The following is an 18656-nucleotide window of genomic DNA, read 5'->3' as shown; positions in this document are numbered from 1 at the left end:
ATCACTCATTTAGTCTATCCCCCCACCCATCTCCCTGTAGCAACCCTGAGTTTGTTCTCTGTATCTAAGAGTCTGTTATGGTTTGCCTCTCTCTCTGTTTTTATCTTGTTTTCCTTTCCTTCCCCTGTGTTCATCTGTTTTGTTTCTTAAATTCCACCTATGAATGAAATCATGTATTTGTCTTTCTCTGACTTATTTTGCTTAGCATAGTATACTCTACTTCCATCCATGTCATTGCAAATGGCAAGATTTCATTCTTTTTGATCACTGAGTAGTATTCCATTGTATATATATACCACATCGTCTTTATCCATTTATCAGTTGATGGACATTTGGGCTCTTTCCATAATTTGGCTGTTGTTGATAGTGCTGCTGTAAACATTGGGGTGCATGTGCCCCTATGAATCAGCATTTTTGTATCCTTTGGGTAAATACCTAGTAGTACAATTGCTGGGTCATAGAACGGTTCTATTTTTAATTTTTTGAGGAACCACCATATTGTTTTCCAGAGTGGCTGCACCAGTTTGCATTCCTTGCAAAGGGGTTCTTGTTTCTCCACATCCTTGCCAACATCTGTTGTTTCATGAGTTGTAATTTTAGCCATTCTGACAGGTGTGAGGTGGTATCTCATTGTGGTTTTGATTTGTATTTCCCTGAGGATGAATGATGTTGAGCATCTTTTCATATGTCTGTTGGCCATTTGGATGTCTTCTTTGGAAAAGTATCTATTCATGTCTTCTGAGACTGGATAATTTCTTTTGATTTGTCTTCAAGTTCATGAACTCCTTGTTCTGTCATTTCCATTCTGTTATTAAGCACATCCAGTGAGATTTTTTATTTTGGTTATTGTATTCAGTTCTAAAATTTCCATCTGATTTTTAAAAATATTTTATATTTCTCCACTAAGACTTTTTATCATTCCAATTATTTCACTTAGCGCATGGCTATAATATTCTCTTTAAAGTTTCTGCCTAATCATCTAACATTTGTTGTTATATTTAGGGTTGTTTATTCATTGTCTTTTCTCTCATGAAATTTTGAGATTTTTCTGTTTCTTTTAACATTTTTTAAAAAATGTTTGAGAGAGTGAGAGCACATATGAGTGGGGGAGGGGCAGAGAGCAAGGGAGAGAGAGAATCCCAAGCAGATCCTGTGCTATTCAGCACAGAGCCCAACATGGGGCTTGATACCATGAACCACAAGATCATGACCTGAGCTGAAATCAAGAGTTGAATGCTTAACCAGCTGAGCCACCCAGGTGCCCCAGATTTTTCTGTCTCTTAATATGTCAAGTAATTATTGTATTTTGGACATTTTGAATATTATGCTATGAACTCTGGATTTACTTAATTCCTATAGAGAGTATTGGTTTTTAGTTGTTGTTGTTGTTTGTTTTTTTAAGCAGGCAATCAACTGGTTAGATTCAGGCCACAATATCCTACCTGCCATTGGACTGTGACTCCAGTGGCAGTTCCGTTTTCAAAAACTTTGCAGTACTATTCTGGGGTAAATACCACTTGGTCATAGTATATAATAATTTTAATATGTTGTTAGAGTTGGTTTGCTAATATTTTGTCGAGGATTTTTACATCTACAGTCAATGAATGCTGGTATATAGTTTTCTTGTGATGTCTTCATCTAGCTTTGTTATTGGGGTAATTCTGGCCCCATATAATGACTTAGGAAGTGTTCCCTTGTCTTCTGGTTTTTGGAAGAGTTTGCGAAGGGTTGGTATTCATTCTGCTTTAAGTGTTTGGTAGAGGGGTGTCTGGGTGGCTCAGTCAGTTAAGTATCTGACTTTGGCTCAGGTCATGATCTCACAGTTCGTGAGTTTGAGCCCCGCATCAGGCTCTGCACCATCAGTGGGATTCTCTCCTTCTCTCTCTGTCCCTCCCCCACTTGTATACTCTCTCAAAAAAACTTTAAAAAGTATAAATTAAAAATAAATAAATGTTTGGTGGGATTCACCAGTGAAACTCTCTGGTACTGGACTTCATTGGGAGGTTTTTGGTTACTATTTTGATCTTTTGTAGATCTGTTGAGATTTTCTGTTTCTTCTTGAATCACTTTAGGTAATTTGTATGTTTCTAGTTTGTCCATTTCATCTAGTTTGTTGGCATACAATTGTTATAATCTTGTATTCGTTTTTATTTTTCTATCATCATTAGTAATGTCTGCACTTTCAATTCTGGTTTTTGTTATGTGTTCTCTCCCTTTTTTTCTTCATCACTACCTAAAGATTTGTTGATCTTTTTTTGTTGATATTTTCAAAGAACCAACTTTTTGTTCTTGATTCTATTATTTTTCTACTCTATGTTTTATTTATCTGTACTCCAATCTCTGTTGTTTTCTTTTGCTAGTCTTTTTTTTTTTTTTTTAGAGAGAGAGTATACCAGCAGGGGAGGGGCACAGAGAAAGGGAGAGAGAGAATCTTAAGGAGCCTCCACACCCAGCACACCCAGATGCCCCTGTCCGTTCTATTATTCAACCCTTCTGTTAAATTTTAAAATCTTTCTCATAATCTACTCCCTCCCGCCTCCCAAGAACTGTTGTTAGCTTATTGTCGTCTTTACAGTCCCTTGTTTTAAGGACATGGTATCTTTACCCTGTAGTTAGGATTTTTCCGAATTTGCATTTTGACCATTTCCATGGGTGATATGCCCCAGGTCATTCCTTACTCCTGGAAGATACTCACCGGATGTAGTTTTGGTCCAAAGAGGCATCTTCCTGAAGTCTGTGGTGACCACAACCCTGTCCCAGGTTCTCCTCAGTATGACAGGTGGCTGCATCAAGTCACGCTCCACCCCACTGCATGCCTTCTCCGTCTGGACATGGAAAACCTCTGCCTGCTTCAGAGAGCTGCCTCCAGGGATTGAGAGGAATGGCCACACAAAGGAGTTCAGCAAGGTCTACCCTTTTCCATTAGATTCTGAACACAGTCATGTTTCACTTACATTTTTAGATAAAATTTACATACTATGAAATACACAGGCGTTATGTATATAGTTGAATGTTTTGACACATGTATATACCTATATGACCACTTCCCTAATGAAAATAAAGAACTTTCTCATGCCCTCATGCCCCCCCACTTTTTTTTTAAAGTTTATTTATTTTGAGAGAGCTCGAGTGTGAGCAGAGGAGGGGCAGAGAGAGAGACACAGAATCTGAAGCAGGCTCTGTGCTGTCAGGACAGAGCCAGATGCAGGGCTTGAACCCACCAACTGCGAGATCATGACCTGGGCCAAAGTCGGATGCTTAACTGACTGAGCTACCCAGGCTCCCCCTCCTTGTGCCCCTTTATAATCAGTCCCCAAACTTCACCTCCTGAGGCAACCGCTGTATTTTTCCTGTCCTTGAACTTCATAGAAATGAATCATAGGATATGTCTTTTGAGTCTGCCTTCTTTCACTCAATATGTGAGAGTCATTGTGAATCTTTTATTTTTATCATTATTACCGTGTTGTATTACTATCCTTTTTTATTGCTGAATAGATTTCTATCTTATGAAGGTAGCACAGTTGGGTTTATCTCCTTTTGAACCTGTAGGCTCTTTTTTGCCTTTTGGCTATTATGAAAATTCTAATACACCATTCCTCCTGGCTCAATACCTAGGAGAGGAATTTGGGGTCACATGGCAGGATAGGGTGCATTTTTGAGTTTTTCTTTACAATGTAACTCCCTGTAGTTGCTCCCACTCTCAGCAGGGTTGCCTCACCCTGCCTGGCCTGCAGGGGGTGCTGTGGGGGCTACAGAGGGAGTAATGACTGGAATGGTGGAGGCCCTATGGCTGGGACCATCCAAGTTTGGGCTCCGCCTGCTTCCCCACCTGAATGCCAGGCAGCAGCCTCTTTTCAGCCTCGCTTCATTCTCAGCAGCAGCCAAGTATGGGATCTGCTGGTAGAGGTGGGCTCTGCCACTTCAGAGGTTCCCTGTGGCACTTAGGACAAAGGCCCAAGCCACTAGCATGGCTCTCACGGCCCAGTTGACCCTCTCAGCCTGTCTCTCACATTGTTCCTGGCTAGGCTGGGGGGGGGGCACCCCATTACTCCCCACCCCCCATCTCTTCCAGCTCCTCATGCATCAGTGTGGGACCTTGCTTTCCTCTCATGAGGATGACCCTTCTCCTGCCTCGTGGTCGGTCTGTCCAGTGAGACTGGGGCCCTGACCGAGGCCTGTGAGTGGGAACTGTGGCTGTGGTGCCCAGCTGAGCCTAGCTCAGGGCTTATGCTCAGGTCCTTATTGAGGGAGACCCTGCAGGTCCCAGAGGGTTGGCTGGCCATCTCTGAGGGAACCTGAGTGCCCCCAGTCCCTCCTGTGCCCAGGCTGACTGGCCCAGATGCGAGCCTGACTCTGGCTGGTAGAGGCCCTGAGCCCTGAGGGGATGATACCACCCCTGTTGCCCTCTTCCTGAGTACACCTCAAATGAGAACCGATGCTAAGCTACAAAGTAAAAGTAAGAGAGGCCAGCAACCTGTTTTTCTCATAGCGACTACCTGGATGCTTTTTAAAAATGTAAATATCAATGTGGGAGCACCTGGGTGGCTCAGTCGGTTAAGCACCCGACTCTTGAATTTGGTTCAGGTCATGAGCTCTGACCAATGCAGAGCCTGCTTGGGACTCTCTCTCTTCCCTCCGCCCCTCCTCTACTCTCTCTTCCCAACCTCAAAAAAAAAAAAAAAAAAAAAATTAATGTGAATAAAATGTCCATTTTGTTTTCCAGTCTGTTGTTTTCCTCTGGCCCCTTTGGCTGGTCACTGTTGACAGCCTCTGTCACCCAAACTACGGGTACCCCAAACCTTGTGTGCCCTGTGGCCTATAGGCACCCTGAGAGGCCCATCTCTGGTCTTGCCCTCTGCACCAAAACTTTCAGTAACTTTTGTTGAATGAACAAAATAAAGTTTAGATCAACATTAAGCTTTAAAATCCATTTAAAGAGGAATTTCTTTTTCAAGCAAAGTTGGTTATTAGGATGGAAAAGAAAACCATTCTAGAGAGAAGACAATAAACTGGAAATATTTGTCGTAAAACGCACTGCCACTTTTGATAACAGGGGCCTCCTTTGCGTCATTTCTTGCCTCCCTTTACTTTATCCTTTGGCTTTTCTGCTTTTTGTGGTGCCTTTTCTGGTGCCTTTTCTGGTGGGTTTTCTGCTTCCTTTGGCTTTTCAACCTTTCGTTCATTTTTTGGAGGAAACAGCACATTGGTTTTGAGCCTCTTGCCTTTGAAATGTTTTCTTTGAAGACACATATCCATTAAAGCAAACATTCCAGCCATACCAATAAGGATCTGGGGGAAAAAAGGATGCCCATTACTTTTGCTTTTCATTCCAAAGCTGGCATATTCCCTCCTTGTTTCTAATTCGTCTGCGGGTGCTGATTAACACGTCCTTTCCTCTTCGTAGACTTCTCAACCAGAGACATTCTGAGTTTGCCCCTCCTCCAGCTTCAGCCTCCCTCTCCTCCCTGCCCCACCCCTCTCCACCTGTGCCTGTCTCTTAAAACCCATGGTTAGCGGCCTGGGTGTGACCCTTTGCCTCAGGGATTGGGGCAGCTAGGAGGAGAAAGCCATTAGATTGGCTGGCTCCCTGGACATCATCTTTATTTAAGTGGTTTTTTCATTGGAAGCATTTACCACCTTTAAGTTTTAAACTTTGCATGGGTCCCAAGATTTTGTGAAAAGAAGCCCTTTCCTTAAATCAGTGGAAAACACCCATTCTCCAAAAGAGGTGATTTCTTTTCTTTATTCCTTTCTTTCTTTTTTTTTTTTAATGTTTATTTTTGAGAGAGAGAGAGAGTGAGAGTGGGGAAGAGGCAGAGAGAGAGGGAGACAGGATCCCAAATGGCCTCCGCACTGACAGCAGAGAGCCGACCCATGGCTTGAACTCACAAACCGTAAGATCATGACCTGAGCCACTGACTGAGCCACCCAGGCGCCCCTAAAAGAGGTGATTTCTGAGCAAATAAACTGCCCAACATTAAAGACTCACCACAGCAATAAAGTAGTGCAGTGGCATGGTTTGTCGACTTTTCACAGCTATGACCACGGCCCCCACAAGGAAAATAATGGCAAACAGGTCGTTGAGAAGGTCCTAGAAGCGTGAGAGATAGGCAGGTCAGCCTCAAACAGAGCCAAGACCCCCATCAACACCCAGCCTAGCATAGCTTCCTCCAAAGGGGATGGTTTCCAAACTTCTGACTGCTTTTAAAAGTATAGGTGGAGATAAATACACATGGGCTGCATGGACGTGCTGTGGTCCGCAGGGCTGGGCTCTTTGAGTTGAGATGCAAAGCCCAGGGTGTTTAACTGCCTTCATAGGCTCCCCTGCTGCTGCCTCTCACCTGAACTCACACGGTAGCTAGTTATGTTTTGATTTTTTTTCCTTGAATACTCATTTAAGTAACTGCACAACGATACAACTTAACGGTGAGTACAACCCCCCATCATCTTTATGCTCTCAGGACCAGCTCTCCTTTCTGGATCGAGGGTGGGCTGTGTTGCTGGCAGGATGCTCTGTTGGATTCCGGCCACCCTAAGTGGCAGCCTTCCTTCCCATCCCTTGTGGCCTCAGTCTTACCCTTGCCCTGTACACTTGTTTCCCTTACCTTACCGATAAGGTCCAGATGTTCCCAGACCGCGCAGAAGGGCTACTTTCCCTGCAAGTACCACCTGCTGTCACTCCCTGGCATAGCCAGACTTAGAGTTGGGCAAAGCGTGGCCACAGAGAGCCGGCTTCCTCTCGCGTCACTCGTGGGGTGATGCTAACCCAGAGCTGGTGCACCCTCTCAATTCTGTGGGCAGCAGCCAGCTCTGCAGCACTGAGTAAGGCCCACCCTTCCCCTTGGTTTCCATGATGCTATTTTCTGCAGGTTGACCTTCCCTGGCTACTTGGGCATTTTCTTTTCCTTTTCAGTTTTTTGAATTTTAATACATTTCAAACACACAGAAAATAATAGAACACTCATCCCCACTCCCACCTCTGGTAGCCATGAACTATTGAGATTAAACAGATGTTAAGATCTTGCAAGATTTTCTTAGATCTCTTAAAAAAGAAAACAAAGCCGGAAGTAAAACTTTGTGGAGTAAGACACAGTGTCACCATTCCGGCCCTTTTATGCCTCTCACTCAGAGGCAACTACACACAGTGGAACTGATGGGTACTTTTCCCAAGAGTGTATTAGTATTTTCTTCCACATTATATGTTCATAAATAGTATATACTATTTTGTGCGTTTCACAAATTTAAATTTAAATAAAAGGTGTCTTCTATCATTGGCTTTTTAAACTTAAAGTTTGTGAGATTGATCAATTTTGAGAACACAGATTGAATTAATTAATTTTAACTGATGAAGTCTGTGAATAAACCAAACTAGAGACATTAGGCTGTTTCTACCTTTTAGGAAATTATTATTACAAAGTCTGCTACAATGAACACTCTGGTCTGTGTCTCCTATGCATATTTCCTCCTGGTGTGAATCAGTAATAGAAAATCTCCCAATGAAGAAAAGCTCAGAACCAGATGGCTTTACTGGTGATTTCTACCAAACATCTCGAGGAGAATAAACACCAATCCTCAAACTCTTCCAAAAAAATTGAAAAGGAGGGAGCCACTCCCAAACTCATTTTATGAAACCAGCATTTTCCCGATACCAAGACTAGCAAAGGACACTACTAGAAAAGAAAATTTCAGACCATCATCCCTGATGAACAAAAATGTAGAAAGCCTCAGTAAAATGCTAGCAAACTCTAAAGGCCTCATCTGTAAGCATAGTCACTTTGGGGGTTAGGATTTCAGCATATGTACTTTGGGGGTACACATTCAGTCCATAACAATTCTGTTAGTCTTTTTGTTGATCCCTGAGCTAGTACCAAAGCTTTATAGTAATTCTGATATCTTGTTGGGTGAGTCTATCCTTGTAAGAATTTTAGAATCACCTTGTAAACGTTCCTGGAGATTCCAGGAAGAACCTCTGTCAGGTTGAAGTTCCATTTGATTTATTGATTACTATGGAATTAAATTGCCATCTTTTTTTTAAGTTTATTTATTTGAGAGAGAGGGAGAGAGCACACGTATGAGTGCATGAGCCGGGGAGGGGCAGAGATAGAGGGAAAGAGAGAGAATCCCAAGCTGGCTCTGCACTGTCAGCACAGAGACTGACATGGGGCTTGATCTCACGAACTGTGAGATCATGACTTGAGCTGAGATCAAGAGTCAGATGCATAACCAATTGAGCCACCCAGGTGCCCCTTAAATTGTCATCTTTATGATAGTAACTCTTCAGACCTGTGAATATGGTGTATATTTCCACTTATGCAGACTTTTATGTCTGTTAATAAATTATAATCTCTACATAAAGTCTTATACATCTTTGAATGGGTTTATTCTAAGACACCTTGTAGTTTCTGTTCATGGCTTGAACCCATGAACCATAAGATCATGACCTGAGCCGAAGTTAGACACTCAACCGACTGAGCCACCCAGGTGCCCCTCTTTATTTTTTTTTAGAGAGATAGAGAGAGAGGCAGAGGGAGAGAGAAAATCTTAAGCAGGCTCCATGCCCAGCGCAGAGCCTGAGGTGGGGCTCGATCTCATGATGGTGAGATCATGACCTGAGCCAAAATCAAGAGTTGGACGCTTATTTGACTGAGCCACCCAGGTGCCCCTAGTTTGCTAAGAGTTTTCTTAAAATTAGTATTTTTGAAGTTCATGAGATGAACTAGTTTTTCTGAAGTTCATGAGATGATGAAATGGTTTTCTCCTTTAGATAAGAGATGGCGAATTGTACCGATAGAATGTTGAAGATTAAATCATCTTTGTATTCCTGACACGTACCCTGCTTGATCATGATGTATTGCTTGCTTATAGATTGCTTGATTCAGTTTGCCTGTATTTTATTGAGGATTTTTATAGCCATATTTAGGTAACCTAGGTGTATATACTTTACATTCCTTATAATATCTGGTTTTAATATCAAAAGCCTATTAGATAGTACAACATATTATAAAGCATTTAAAACAGAAAAGAAAAAAGGGACAGACCAATTAAACTGAATATAAAGTCTGGAAATAAACCCTGCATTTGGGATTTTAACATTTAACAGAAATGCCATTTAAAATCAGTGGGGAAAAGTTATACTATTTAATAACTGAATAAATTGAATGATAGGGTATAACAACTGGATAGCCATCAGGATATAAAATTGGAGCCATGGTTCACACCATGTACCAAAATGACTCCAAATGAATCAGAAGATTTAAATGTAAAAAGTGAAACAAGTGCCAGATGAAAACATGGATGAATTTTTTATAACCTGTTTTTCTATTTCTTTTTGAATCAATTTTTATGTGATATTTTTTGTAGGAAATTATTATCTAAATAAACTTTCCAATTTATTGGCATAAAAGTTCATATTTTCCCTGTAATCTTTAAAAATCTCCTGTTGGTGGGGCGCCTGGGTGGCGCAGTCGGTTAAGCGTCCGACTTCAGCCAGGTCACGATCTTGCAGTCCGTGAGTTCGAGCCCCGCGTCAGGCTCTGGGCTGATGGCTCAGAGCCTGGAGCCTGTTTCCGATTCTGTGTCTCTCTCTCTCTGCCCCTCCCCCATTCATGCTCTGTCTCTCTCTGTCCCAAAAAATAAATAAACGTCGAAAAAAAAAATTAAAAAAAAAAAATCTCCTGTTGGTATTTTTACTAATATTTTTCCTTATTCGTTCTCTCTTTTTTTCCTTGGAGTCTATCTGCTTTAGTAGTCTTTTTGAAGAACTAGATATTTGGTTTTATTAGTCCTCACTATGGATCTCTGTTTCCTATTTCCTTAATGTTAACTATTATCTTTGGCATTGCCTTCTTTTTAGTTCCATTTTTTTATTTTGTTTTGGTACCTTCTTGATACTGTTAATTTTCAGCCTTCTAATTATATAGATTTGAATTTGAATAGTTTAGGGACATTCTACAGGTAGTATCTGTGAATACTACATAAACATGAAATCCTCATATGTTTGGGGAACACATTAGATTTCCCCCCAAATACTTGGGGATTTAGTTAAATTTTACTGATTGATTTTTAATTATATTATATTGAAGTTAGAGAATGGTCTGTATGGATATCAATTACTTGTTATTTATTTACATTTCCTTTGTGGTCTTATTGAGGATAATTTTTATGATTGTTGCAAATGTACTTGAAAGGAATATATAGCCTGTTTATGTTGGGTATAGGGTTCAATATGTTCTGTGTATGTCATTAGATCAAGCTATCAATTGCTGAAGGAGGCATGTTAAAATCTCCCACATGGTTGCTATTTGCCAGTTCTTTCTTATAACTTCTTTTAATGCCTTATAATTCATTTCTGTTTTTTATATTTGGGGGTTATATTGTTAGGTGCATACAAGTTTAGAATTGCTGTAAGTAGTGATCTTCTTCATATAATTAAAAAACACATACAGGGATGCCTGGGTGGCTCAGTCGGTTAAGCGTCTGACTTCGGCTCAGGTCATGATCTTGCGGTCTGTGGGTTCAAGCCCCGCATCGGGTTCTGTGCTGACAACTCAGAGCCTGGAGCCTGCTTCGGATTCTGTGTCTCCCTCTCTCTCTGCCCCTCCCCTGTTCATTCTCTGCCTCTCTCTCTGTCAAAGGTAGATGAACATTAAAAAAAAAAAACAAAAAACAACATAAACCACATACAATTGGATTAATCTGGTATTAAAGCTATGCCAGCTTTCTTTTGGTTAGTATTTTCCTTTTATTATTTTTTCCATCTCTCATAACTGTTCTCCACATGTCTTGTACTTTAGTATGTAGCTGGATTTTAAAAATCGATTCTTAGAGTCCTCTGTCTTTTAAACGAAGAATATATTCCATTCATATTTGTCATCTTTTCTGATATAGTAATGGATCTATTTGTACCATTTAACTTTACTTTTTTCTATTTAACATATACCACACTTATTTCTTTTTATTTTTCCATTTTATTGAGTTAGCTCTCTTTATTCTCTTTTCACTCTTTCTCCTCAACAGGTTTGATTTTATATATCCTGGAATTGTATTCTTTAGTAGAATTCAGTATTAAGTTTTAATATGTTAGTGTTAATATTATTGCCAAATCATTCCCCCCAAATCAAGAACTTTTCATTCTTATCATATACAGTACTGTGGTCTTACATGTTATTGTGTTGTTGTACCTTTAGTTCTACCTTGTTATCGTGTTCCCTCCCTCCCCTTGCAAAAAAAAAAACCAAGAACCAAAAACTATTAATATATTTTTTAAAACCTCAATTCTGTCTTAGTGTTTATTTAGGTCAGTCCACAAGCTCACTAGGCTCTTTGCTTACTGTTCCTTTTTTACCTTGCACACTTGTTTTGTTTTGGTTTGGTTTGGTTTGGTTTTGATTTGATTTACTTCTTCCTGAAGTACATCTTTTAGTAGTTCTTTCAGTGAGGGTCAGCAAAAAGAAATTGTTTCATTCTTTGTTTAAAAGTGTCTTTAGTTTACTCTTGCCAGCTCATCCCTTTAAGGAAATTAGTCTAGTGTTTTCTGGCCACTGTCACTGCTGTTGAAAAATATGAAGTTAGTCTAGTAGTTTGAGGGTTTTTTGTTTTGTTTTTTTTTTTTTTTTTGAGGTAAATTGGCTTTTCTCTTGGTTTGATTTTAAGTTTTCCTTTGTTTCTGGTGATCAGCAGTGCCTCCATGATGACATGCCTAAGTGTGGTTTTGACACTTCATGTCTTTCATTAAATCTGATATTGATATGGCCACCTCAGCTCTTTTTTGGTGACTATTTACATGGAGTATCTTTTTCCATTTTCACTTTCAACCTATTTGTATCTTTGGACTAAAGTGAGTCTCTTGTCTTCATATTATAGGATCATTTAAAAAATCCATTCAGATCATCTCTGCCTTAATTGGAGAGTTTAATCCATGTGCACTTAAAGTAATTGCTGATAAGGACTTATTTCTGTCATTTTGCTGTTTGTTTTTTATATATCATATCTTGTTGTCCTTCAATTCCTCCATTATTACTTTCTTTTGTGTTTAATTTTTTTGTAATGTATCAATATAATTCCCTGCTCATTTCTTTTTCTATATATTATTGAGTTCATTTCTTAGTGGTTACCTTGGGGTTACAATTAATATCTTAAACTTACAATCATTCAGTTTGAATTGATACCAACTTAGTGTCAGTAGTACACAAAAACTTATTGTTTTTGTCACAAATTATATCTTTATACATACAGGCCCATTAACGTAGATTTATAATTATTGTTTTATGCATTTGTCTTTTAAATTGTATCAGAAAAAAGAAGTTACAAACTGAAAATACAATAATACCAGCTTTTTAAAAAATAATTATTTTAATGTTTATTTATTTTGGTGGCAGGGGGTGAGGGGCAGAGAGAGAAGGAGACACAGAATCCAAAGCAGGCTCCAGGCTCTGAGCTGTCAGCACAGAGTCTGATGTTAGGCTTGAACTCCCAAACTGTGAGATCATGACCTGAGCTGAAGTCAGACGCTCAACCGACTGAGCCACCCAGGTGCCCCAATAATACTGGCTTTAAAAAAAAATTTTTTTTAATATTTATTTATTATTGAGAGAGAGACAGAGCATGAGCAGGGGAGGGGCAGAGAGAAGAGGAGACACGGAATCCGAAGCAGGCTCCAGGCTCTGAGCTGTCAGCACAGAGCCCGACACGGCGCTCGAACTCACAAACCGCAAGATCATAACCTGAGCCGAAGTTGGCCGCTCAACTAACTGAGCCACCCAGGTGCCCCAATACTGGCTTTTATATTTACCTATGTAGTTACCTTTACTAGTGTTCCTTATTTCTTTTATGGCTTCAAGTTATTGTCTAGTATCCTATTGTTTGAGCCCGAAGGACTCCTTTTAGCATTTCTTGTAGGGTGGTTCTACTAGCAACAAACTCCCTCAATTTTTGTTTATCTAGGAATGTCTTAATTTCTCCTCCATTTTTGAAGGATAAATTTTGAAGGATATTGTATTCATTTCCTGGAGTTGCCATAAGACGGTACCACCAACTAAGTGGCTTAGAACAACATTAATTTATTGTCTCACAGTTCTGGGGCCAGAAGTCCAAAATCGAGGTGTTGGCAGGGTCATGCTCCCTCTGAAGATGCTAAGAAATGATCTGTTCTGGCCTCTCTTCTAGCTTCTAGTAACTTTAGGTGTTCCTTGGCTTGCCTCACCATCCTATCTTCTTTCCGTGTCACTTCACATCATCTTCCCTCTGGACGTGTTTGTCTCTGTGTCTAAATTTCTCCTTTTTGTAAAGATACTAGTCATATTGGATTAGAACCCATTCTAATATGTCATCTTAACTAGATCATCTGCAAAGGCCTTATGTACAAGTAAGGTCACATTCACAGGTACTGTGAGTTAGGACTTCAACATATTTTTAGGGGACACAATTCAACTCATAACAGATAGCAAATTTGAAAGATAGAATCTTTAGTTGACAGTTTTTATCTTCTTTCTTGCAGGACTTTAAGTACATCATTCCATTGCCTCAGGTCTCCATGGTTTCTGATGAGAAATTGACTGTTAATCTTATTAAAGGCCCCTTATATGACACTAGTTGCTTCGCCCTTGTGACTTTCAAGACTTTGTCTTTATCTTTGGACATTTTGATTATGAGTGTCTCAGTGTGGATTACTTTGACTTTATCCTACTTGGTCCTTTTTGGATGTGTAAATTTGTATTCTTTTATAAACTTTGGAAAGCTTTTGACCATTTCTTCTAATATTCTTTCTTCCTTTTTCTCTTTCTTTTTTTTGGGGGGGGGATTCAGCATATGTTAGTATGCTTGATGGGTGTCCCATAGGTTTCTCCATTTTTCTTCATTCTTTTTGTTTTTCTCTTCCTCAGGCTGGATAATCTCAATCGATCTATCTTCAAGTTCATGGATTCATTCTTCTGTCTGCTCAAATCTGCTGTTAAACCAAACTAGTCAGTTTTTCATTTCAGTTATATTACTTTTAGTTCCAGAATTTCCTTTTGGTTCCTTTTTGTAATTTCTCTTTGCTGTTATTTTCTACTTGTTCATAAATTGTTCTCCTGGTTTTAGTTCTTTAAGAATTTTTAAGACAGCTGATTGAAACTCTTTGTCTAGTAAGTCTAATATCTGGGCTTTCTCAGAGGCAGTCTCTATTAATTTTTTTCCCCGTGAATGGGCCATACTTTCTTGTTTCTTTGCATGCCTTATAATTGTGGGCATTTTGAATATTATCATATAGTTACTCTGTAAACCATGTTCTCCTTCCTTCCCAGGATTTGTTGCTGTTGATTGTTGTGAGCTGTACTCATTTGTATGTTTGATGACTTTTTCTAAACTATTTTTTTAAGACTATTCTTTCCATACTGCAACTGAAGTCCCTGTTTTGCTAGCAAATCAGGTAGGGATTTGAAGGAGATTTCCTTAAATATCTGAAAACAAACAAAAATACTCTACCAGTCTTTTCAAATTGGCTTTGTTTTGAGGTATTCCTTCAACAATTGTCCAGGATGTTTAGAACTCTCGGTTTTCCCTTGCTGCTTGTACAGAGCATAAAGGTCAGCAAGAGGCAAAAGCTTAGGGTCTTTTCTGAGCATGTGTCCAGTCCTTGGCATGTGTGTAGCCTTCTGGATTCCCTGGTATATGTGGTAGCTTTTCAGAGTTCTTATTCCCCCATGCATCTCTTTCCCCAGCCTCTTCTTTCCCAGACTTCTGGTCTGTCTATTGGTTACCTCATTTGATGTCCCTTGCCCAATCAGATATGGTTATGGTTAGTAGATAGGCCTTTAAATGCTTTTGACAAATGCTGTCCAGGAGGCCACTTCAGCCTCGAGAAAGCTCTGAGGCAGGTGAGGGCCCATCCCTCAAAGAGTCACCAGACAGGTTAAAAACACACAACCATAATTCTTTGAGAGCAAGGTCTGTGTTGTTCCTTCTGCTACCAGCAAAGAGTGTGACCAGGAATGTGGGCTGTTATCTTCATGGTAACAGAGAAGCTTGGGTATGAAGGATGGCGGGGAGGTATGTTAAAATGGCACAACACTCTCTTATCACACCCAACAGCTTCTTTCTTTATTAACCTTCCCTCGGTTGTAAGCTTCTAAAATTGGATTCCAGAGTTCTGAAAAAGTTGTTTCTGATGGTTTTTGACAGCCTAATCATCGCTTTAGTGGAGGGACAGAGTTTTGGCATTTCTGACACTGCCATATTTAGTGATGTCACTCATTAAACCTGGAGAGTTCTCAGTCATTATCACTTTGTTTCCCCTCCTCCATTCTTTTTTTAAAAAAAATTTTAATATTTATTTATTTATTTTTTGAGAGAGAGAGAGAGAGAGAGAGAGAGAGAGAGCGTGCGCGCACAAGCAGGTCAGGGGCAGAGAGAGAGGGAAACACAGAATTAGAAGCAGGCTCCAGGCTCTGAGCTGTCAGCACAGAGCCTGACATGGGGCTCAAACTCACAAACTGGGAGATCATGACCTTAGCTGAAGTTGGACGCTTAACTGACTGAGCCTCCCAGGTGCCCCTCCTCTCTTCCCTTCTTTTGAGTCTTTTCTTCTGGAATTCCTATTAGGCTTATGATGGACTTTCTCATTCTATTTTCTCTGTCTCAACTTCTCTTCTATTTTCTGTCCTTATCTCTCAGGGCTATATCCTGGGTCATTTCCCCACATCTTTCAGTTTGCTCATTCTCCAGCTTTGTCTGATATGCTTTATAACCCATCTATTGACATTTTTAATTCAAAAACTATATGTTTAATTCTAGACATTGTATTTTGTACTTAAAAAAAGATCTTTTTATTCTGTCTTTATAATGTCTTTTCCTGTTCTTAGGGCTCTGTTTATGTCTTTAATTATTTTAAGTATATTTCTTATTATTTTCAGACAGCTCTTCTGTTAATCGCATATTCTCAGGGTTCTAATCCTCCTCTTTTTTTTTTAATGTTTGCTGATTGTCAATTCTTAGACATGGGGATTTTAAAATCAGGTGTTTTGTAGTTTTGAACTGTGCATTCATTTTTGACAAGTCTCTCCCCACCCCCACCTGTACTGTGAGAATTTCTTTATGCTTTTTTAAAAAATTTATGTTTATTTATTTTTCAGAGAGAGAGAGAGAGAGAGACAGAGTGTGAATAGGGGAGGGGCAGAGAGAGGGAAACAGAATCTGAGGAAGGCTCCAGGCTCTGAGCTGTCAGCACAGAGCCTGACGTGGGGCTTGAACTCATGGACCACGAGATCATGACCTGAGCTGAAGTCAGACCCCCAACTGACTGAGCCACCCAAGCACTCCAGTCTTTATTCTTTGATTGTGACTTTGCATTTGTTTCTGTCAGGAGTCCCAAGGACATTATCAGAACGTCATTAAATTGGGATCATTTTATTCTAATTCCAAGGCACAAGTTTTCTAGGCTGCATGAAGGTTTCCAGGATGAAGGTGGTAAAAATTCAAACCAAATCTGTACAAAATGCAGGTTCAAGTCTTCTATTCCTCAAAGTGGTCTTTTTTGTTTTTTCCACTCCAAGCTCAGGCAGAGGTGAACAGGCCTCTTGTTCCTCTGTTTGGTGGGGAAAGGTGTCTTCTCTGCCTGTCTTTTCCCTAAGGGTTCAGTCTTTGCAGGGTGCTGGCTTTACATAGGGGTCTCAGTTCTAAATCCCCATTTTGCTTAGGACCAAGGCCTCATCTCCTTTAACTCAAGAGTGTATGAAAATCCATTCTCCAGGTTCCTGGGGTAATACTTCGTAGGCCATTGCTACCCACACTTCAGCAGGTTATTTGATCACTGCTCCTGTTTTTCATTTTTGGCACTTGTGTGTTTCCCTTTTTACCAGCTCAGCCATTCATTTATAGCAGTTGTGTTTGCACTTTCCGTAGTTTTAGGTAAGTGCAGCAGGAGGATTTTCAGGGTTTATTGAGTTTTCATCTTGCTGGAACTAAAAGTATCTTTCAAGTTCCTTGGCTGGGAGCTTGCCCTCTGCTTGTTCCTTTACTTTGTCCTCTGCTTACCCCTTTCCCAAGAGTCGTATTTGGTCCTCCTCTCCTTTCTCCCTATATTGGGGGTTCTCGCCTACCTCCCTGAGACCTATGAATCCCTTGGCCCTAATAACTTTTGACAAGGAAGCAGGACGGCGTGTAGTTAGGAACTCAGACTCCACTGACAAAGCTGGGTTTGAATCCTTTTTCCACCACTTACTAGCTGAGTTACCTGGGGGTAAGTTAGGTGGCCATTCTGGGACCATTTCATATGTAAAGTAAGTGAAACTCTGGAGGCTTGCTGTGAATGTGCAGTGAGGTGGGAGTTAGGTGAGTGTGCTCTACGATTCAAGTCCAGAAGTCCTCAGGCACAGCATCAAGCACTTTGTATTTATTTCTCAGGCACTATCCCATGAGAGATTATTACTGTCCTCATATTACAGATGAAGGAAACAGGCTATGAGTGATTGGGTAACTTGCCCAGCTCCTGTTCCAATGGATGCCTGCTTTGGGCTGAACATTCTTCTGGGCTTAACATCTTTTACAGGGATAGTCACTAGAGATCTAAGACTGCTTAAAAGTGATTTTTTAAAAATTCTCATTTTATTTTACTGATTTATGGGAAGATGGGTTTTCTTCTTTGAATTCTGGGGATGGGGTACCTTCTGGGGTGATCTCTCCACTCAATTGTTAGCTGGCACAGAAGTGGGGGGGGGATACAGCTAGTTGCTACGCCACCCCTCCTGAGGAGAGCAAAGCCCCGGGAAGGCAGAGACCTCTTCCTTTGACCACCAGGTAGGTAAGAGGCCTCCCCGCCCCCAAGCTGGGGTTTTTGAGAGCCTTTTGTAACCTAACTTCAGCTTCCCCTACCCTGGCCCCCCTGGAGGTGCTGAACCCAAGGCCGGGGCACAAATATGGAGGGTGCAGGGTGTTTCTCTGTTCAGTCACTGTTCAGGACACACCCATGAATGCACACCAGCCTCAGGCGGTCCCCACCTCCTCTCACTTACAGAAATGGGCCACAGGATGAAGGGTATGTATCTGTTGATGGCGAGGGTGTAGGTGATGAAGAAGAAGCAGAAGATGGACATCTCCATGGTGACGATGAGCATCAGGAGAGGGTGCACGCTGGTCCCCGTGAACAGTACCAGTGCAGCTATCAGGCAGCCCTGCCGGGAGACATACACCTGAGCTACCGCAAAGGGCTCTCCCCTACTCTAGAGCCCTTCTGGAGCCCCTCTGGAGCCTGCTCCTTCACCCTCTTTTCATGGTTGGGCCTCCGCCCTGGGTACCAGCCCAACTTACCAAGCTCAGGATCTTGACCTCGGCGTGCCCGATCACCCAGAACTCTCTATTGCCTTTCTTGAATTCCCACATGTAGCGGCGACACCCCTTCCTGGTGCCCACTTCATCCTTGGGCTGCACCGACTTTGGCTTTTTCTTGATCTCCTTGTCCTCTTGGTCTTTCTTGTCCCCTGGTTCGTCAGCTGGAGGAGGGGACGGCGGCGCAGCTGTGGGCGCCGATGCAGGTGCCGCCGCCGCCACCGCCTTCTTGCCCTTTTTGCCTTTGTCAGCCATCTTTGCATGGGAGTTCTTCTCACCTCCTGCGCGATCTCTCTCCTGCTGGCGCCGGACAGGCCTGGCCTCTGAGCGAGACTGGTGCCCACCCACCGGCTCCC

General features: G+C 41.2%; 2 protein-coding genes across 2 annotated transcripts in view; one reads left to right on the top strand and one right to left on the bottom strand.

The window, feature by feature from the left end:
• TK2 (thymidine kinase 2) overlaps positions 1–18656 on the top strand; it is a 97860-nt gene that overhangs the window by 8416 nt on the left and 70788 nt on the right. The window lies entirely within an intron of this gene.
• Positions 5068–18626, bottom strand: CMTM2 (CKLF like MARVEL transmembrane domain containing 2). The gene is made up of 4 exons (XM_047079040.1): positions 18283–18626; positions 17988–18146; positions 5990–6091; positions 5068–5289 (listed from the first exon to the last, which is right to left on the bottom strand). Exons 1-4 carry the CDS (start codon positions 18553–18555, stop codon positions 5068–5070), a joined length of 756 nt encoding a protein of 251 aa, XP_046934996.1. The 5' UTR covers positions 18556–18626.

This window comes from Lynx rufus, unplaced genomic scaffold (genome assembly GCF_022079265.1).
Source record: "Lynx rufus isolate CCGP_SWC_20201006 ecotype Redwood Valley unplaced genomic scaffold, mLynRuf1.p SCAF_16, whole genome shotgun sequence".
NCBI lineage: Eukaryota > Metazoa > Chordata > Mammalia > Carnivora > Felidae > Lynx > Lynx rufus.
The sequence above is the reverse complement of the archived record's forward strand: the minus strand, read 5'-3'. Positions and strand labels throughout refer to the sequence as shown.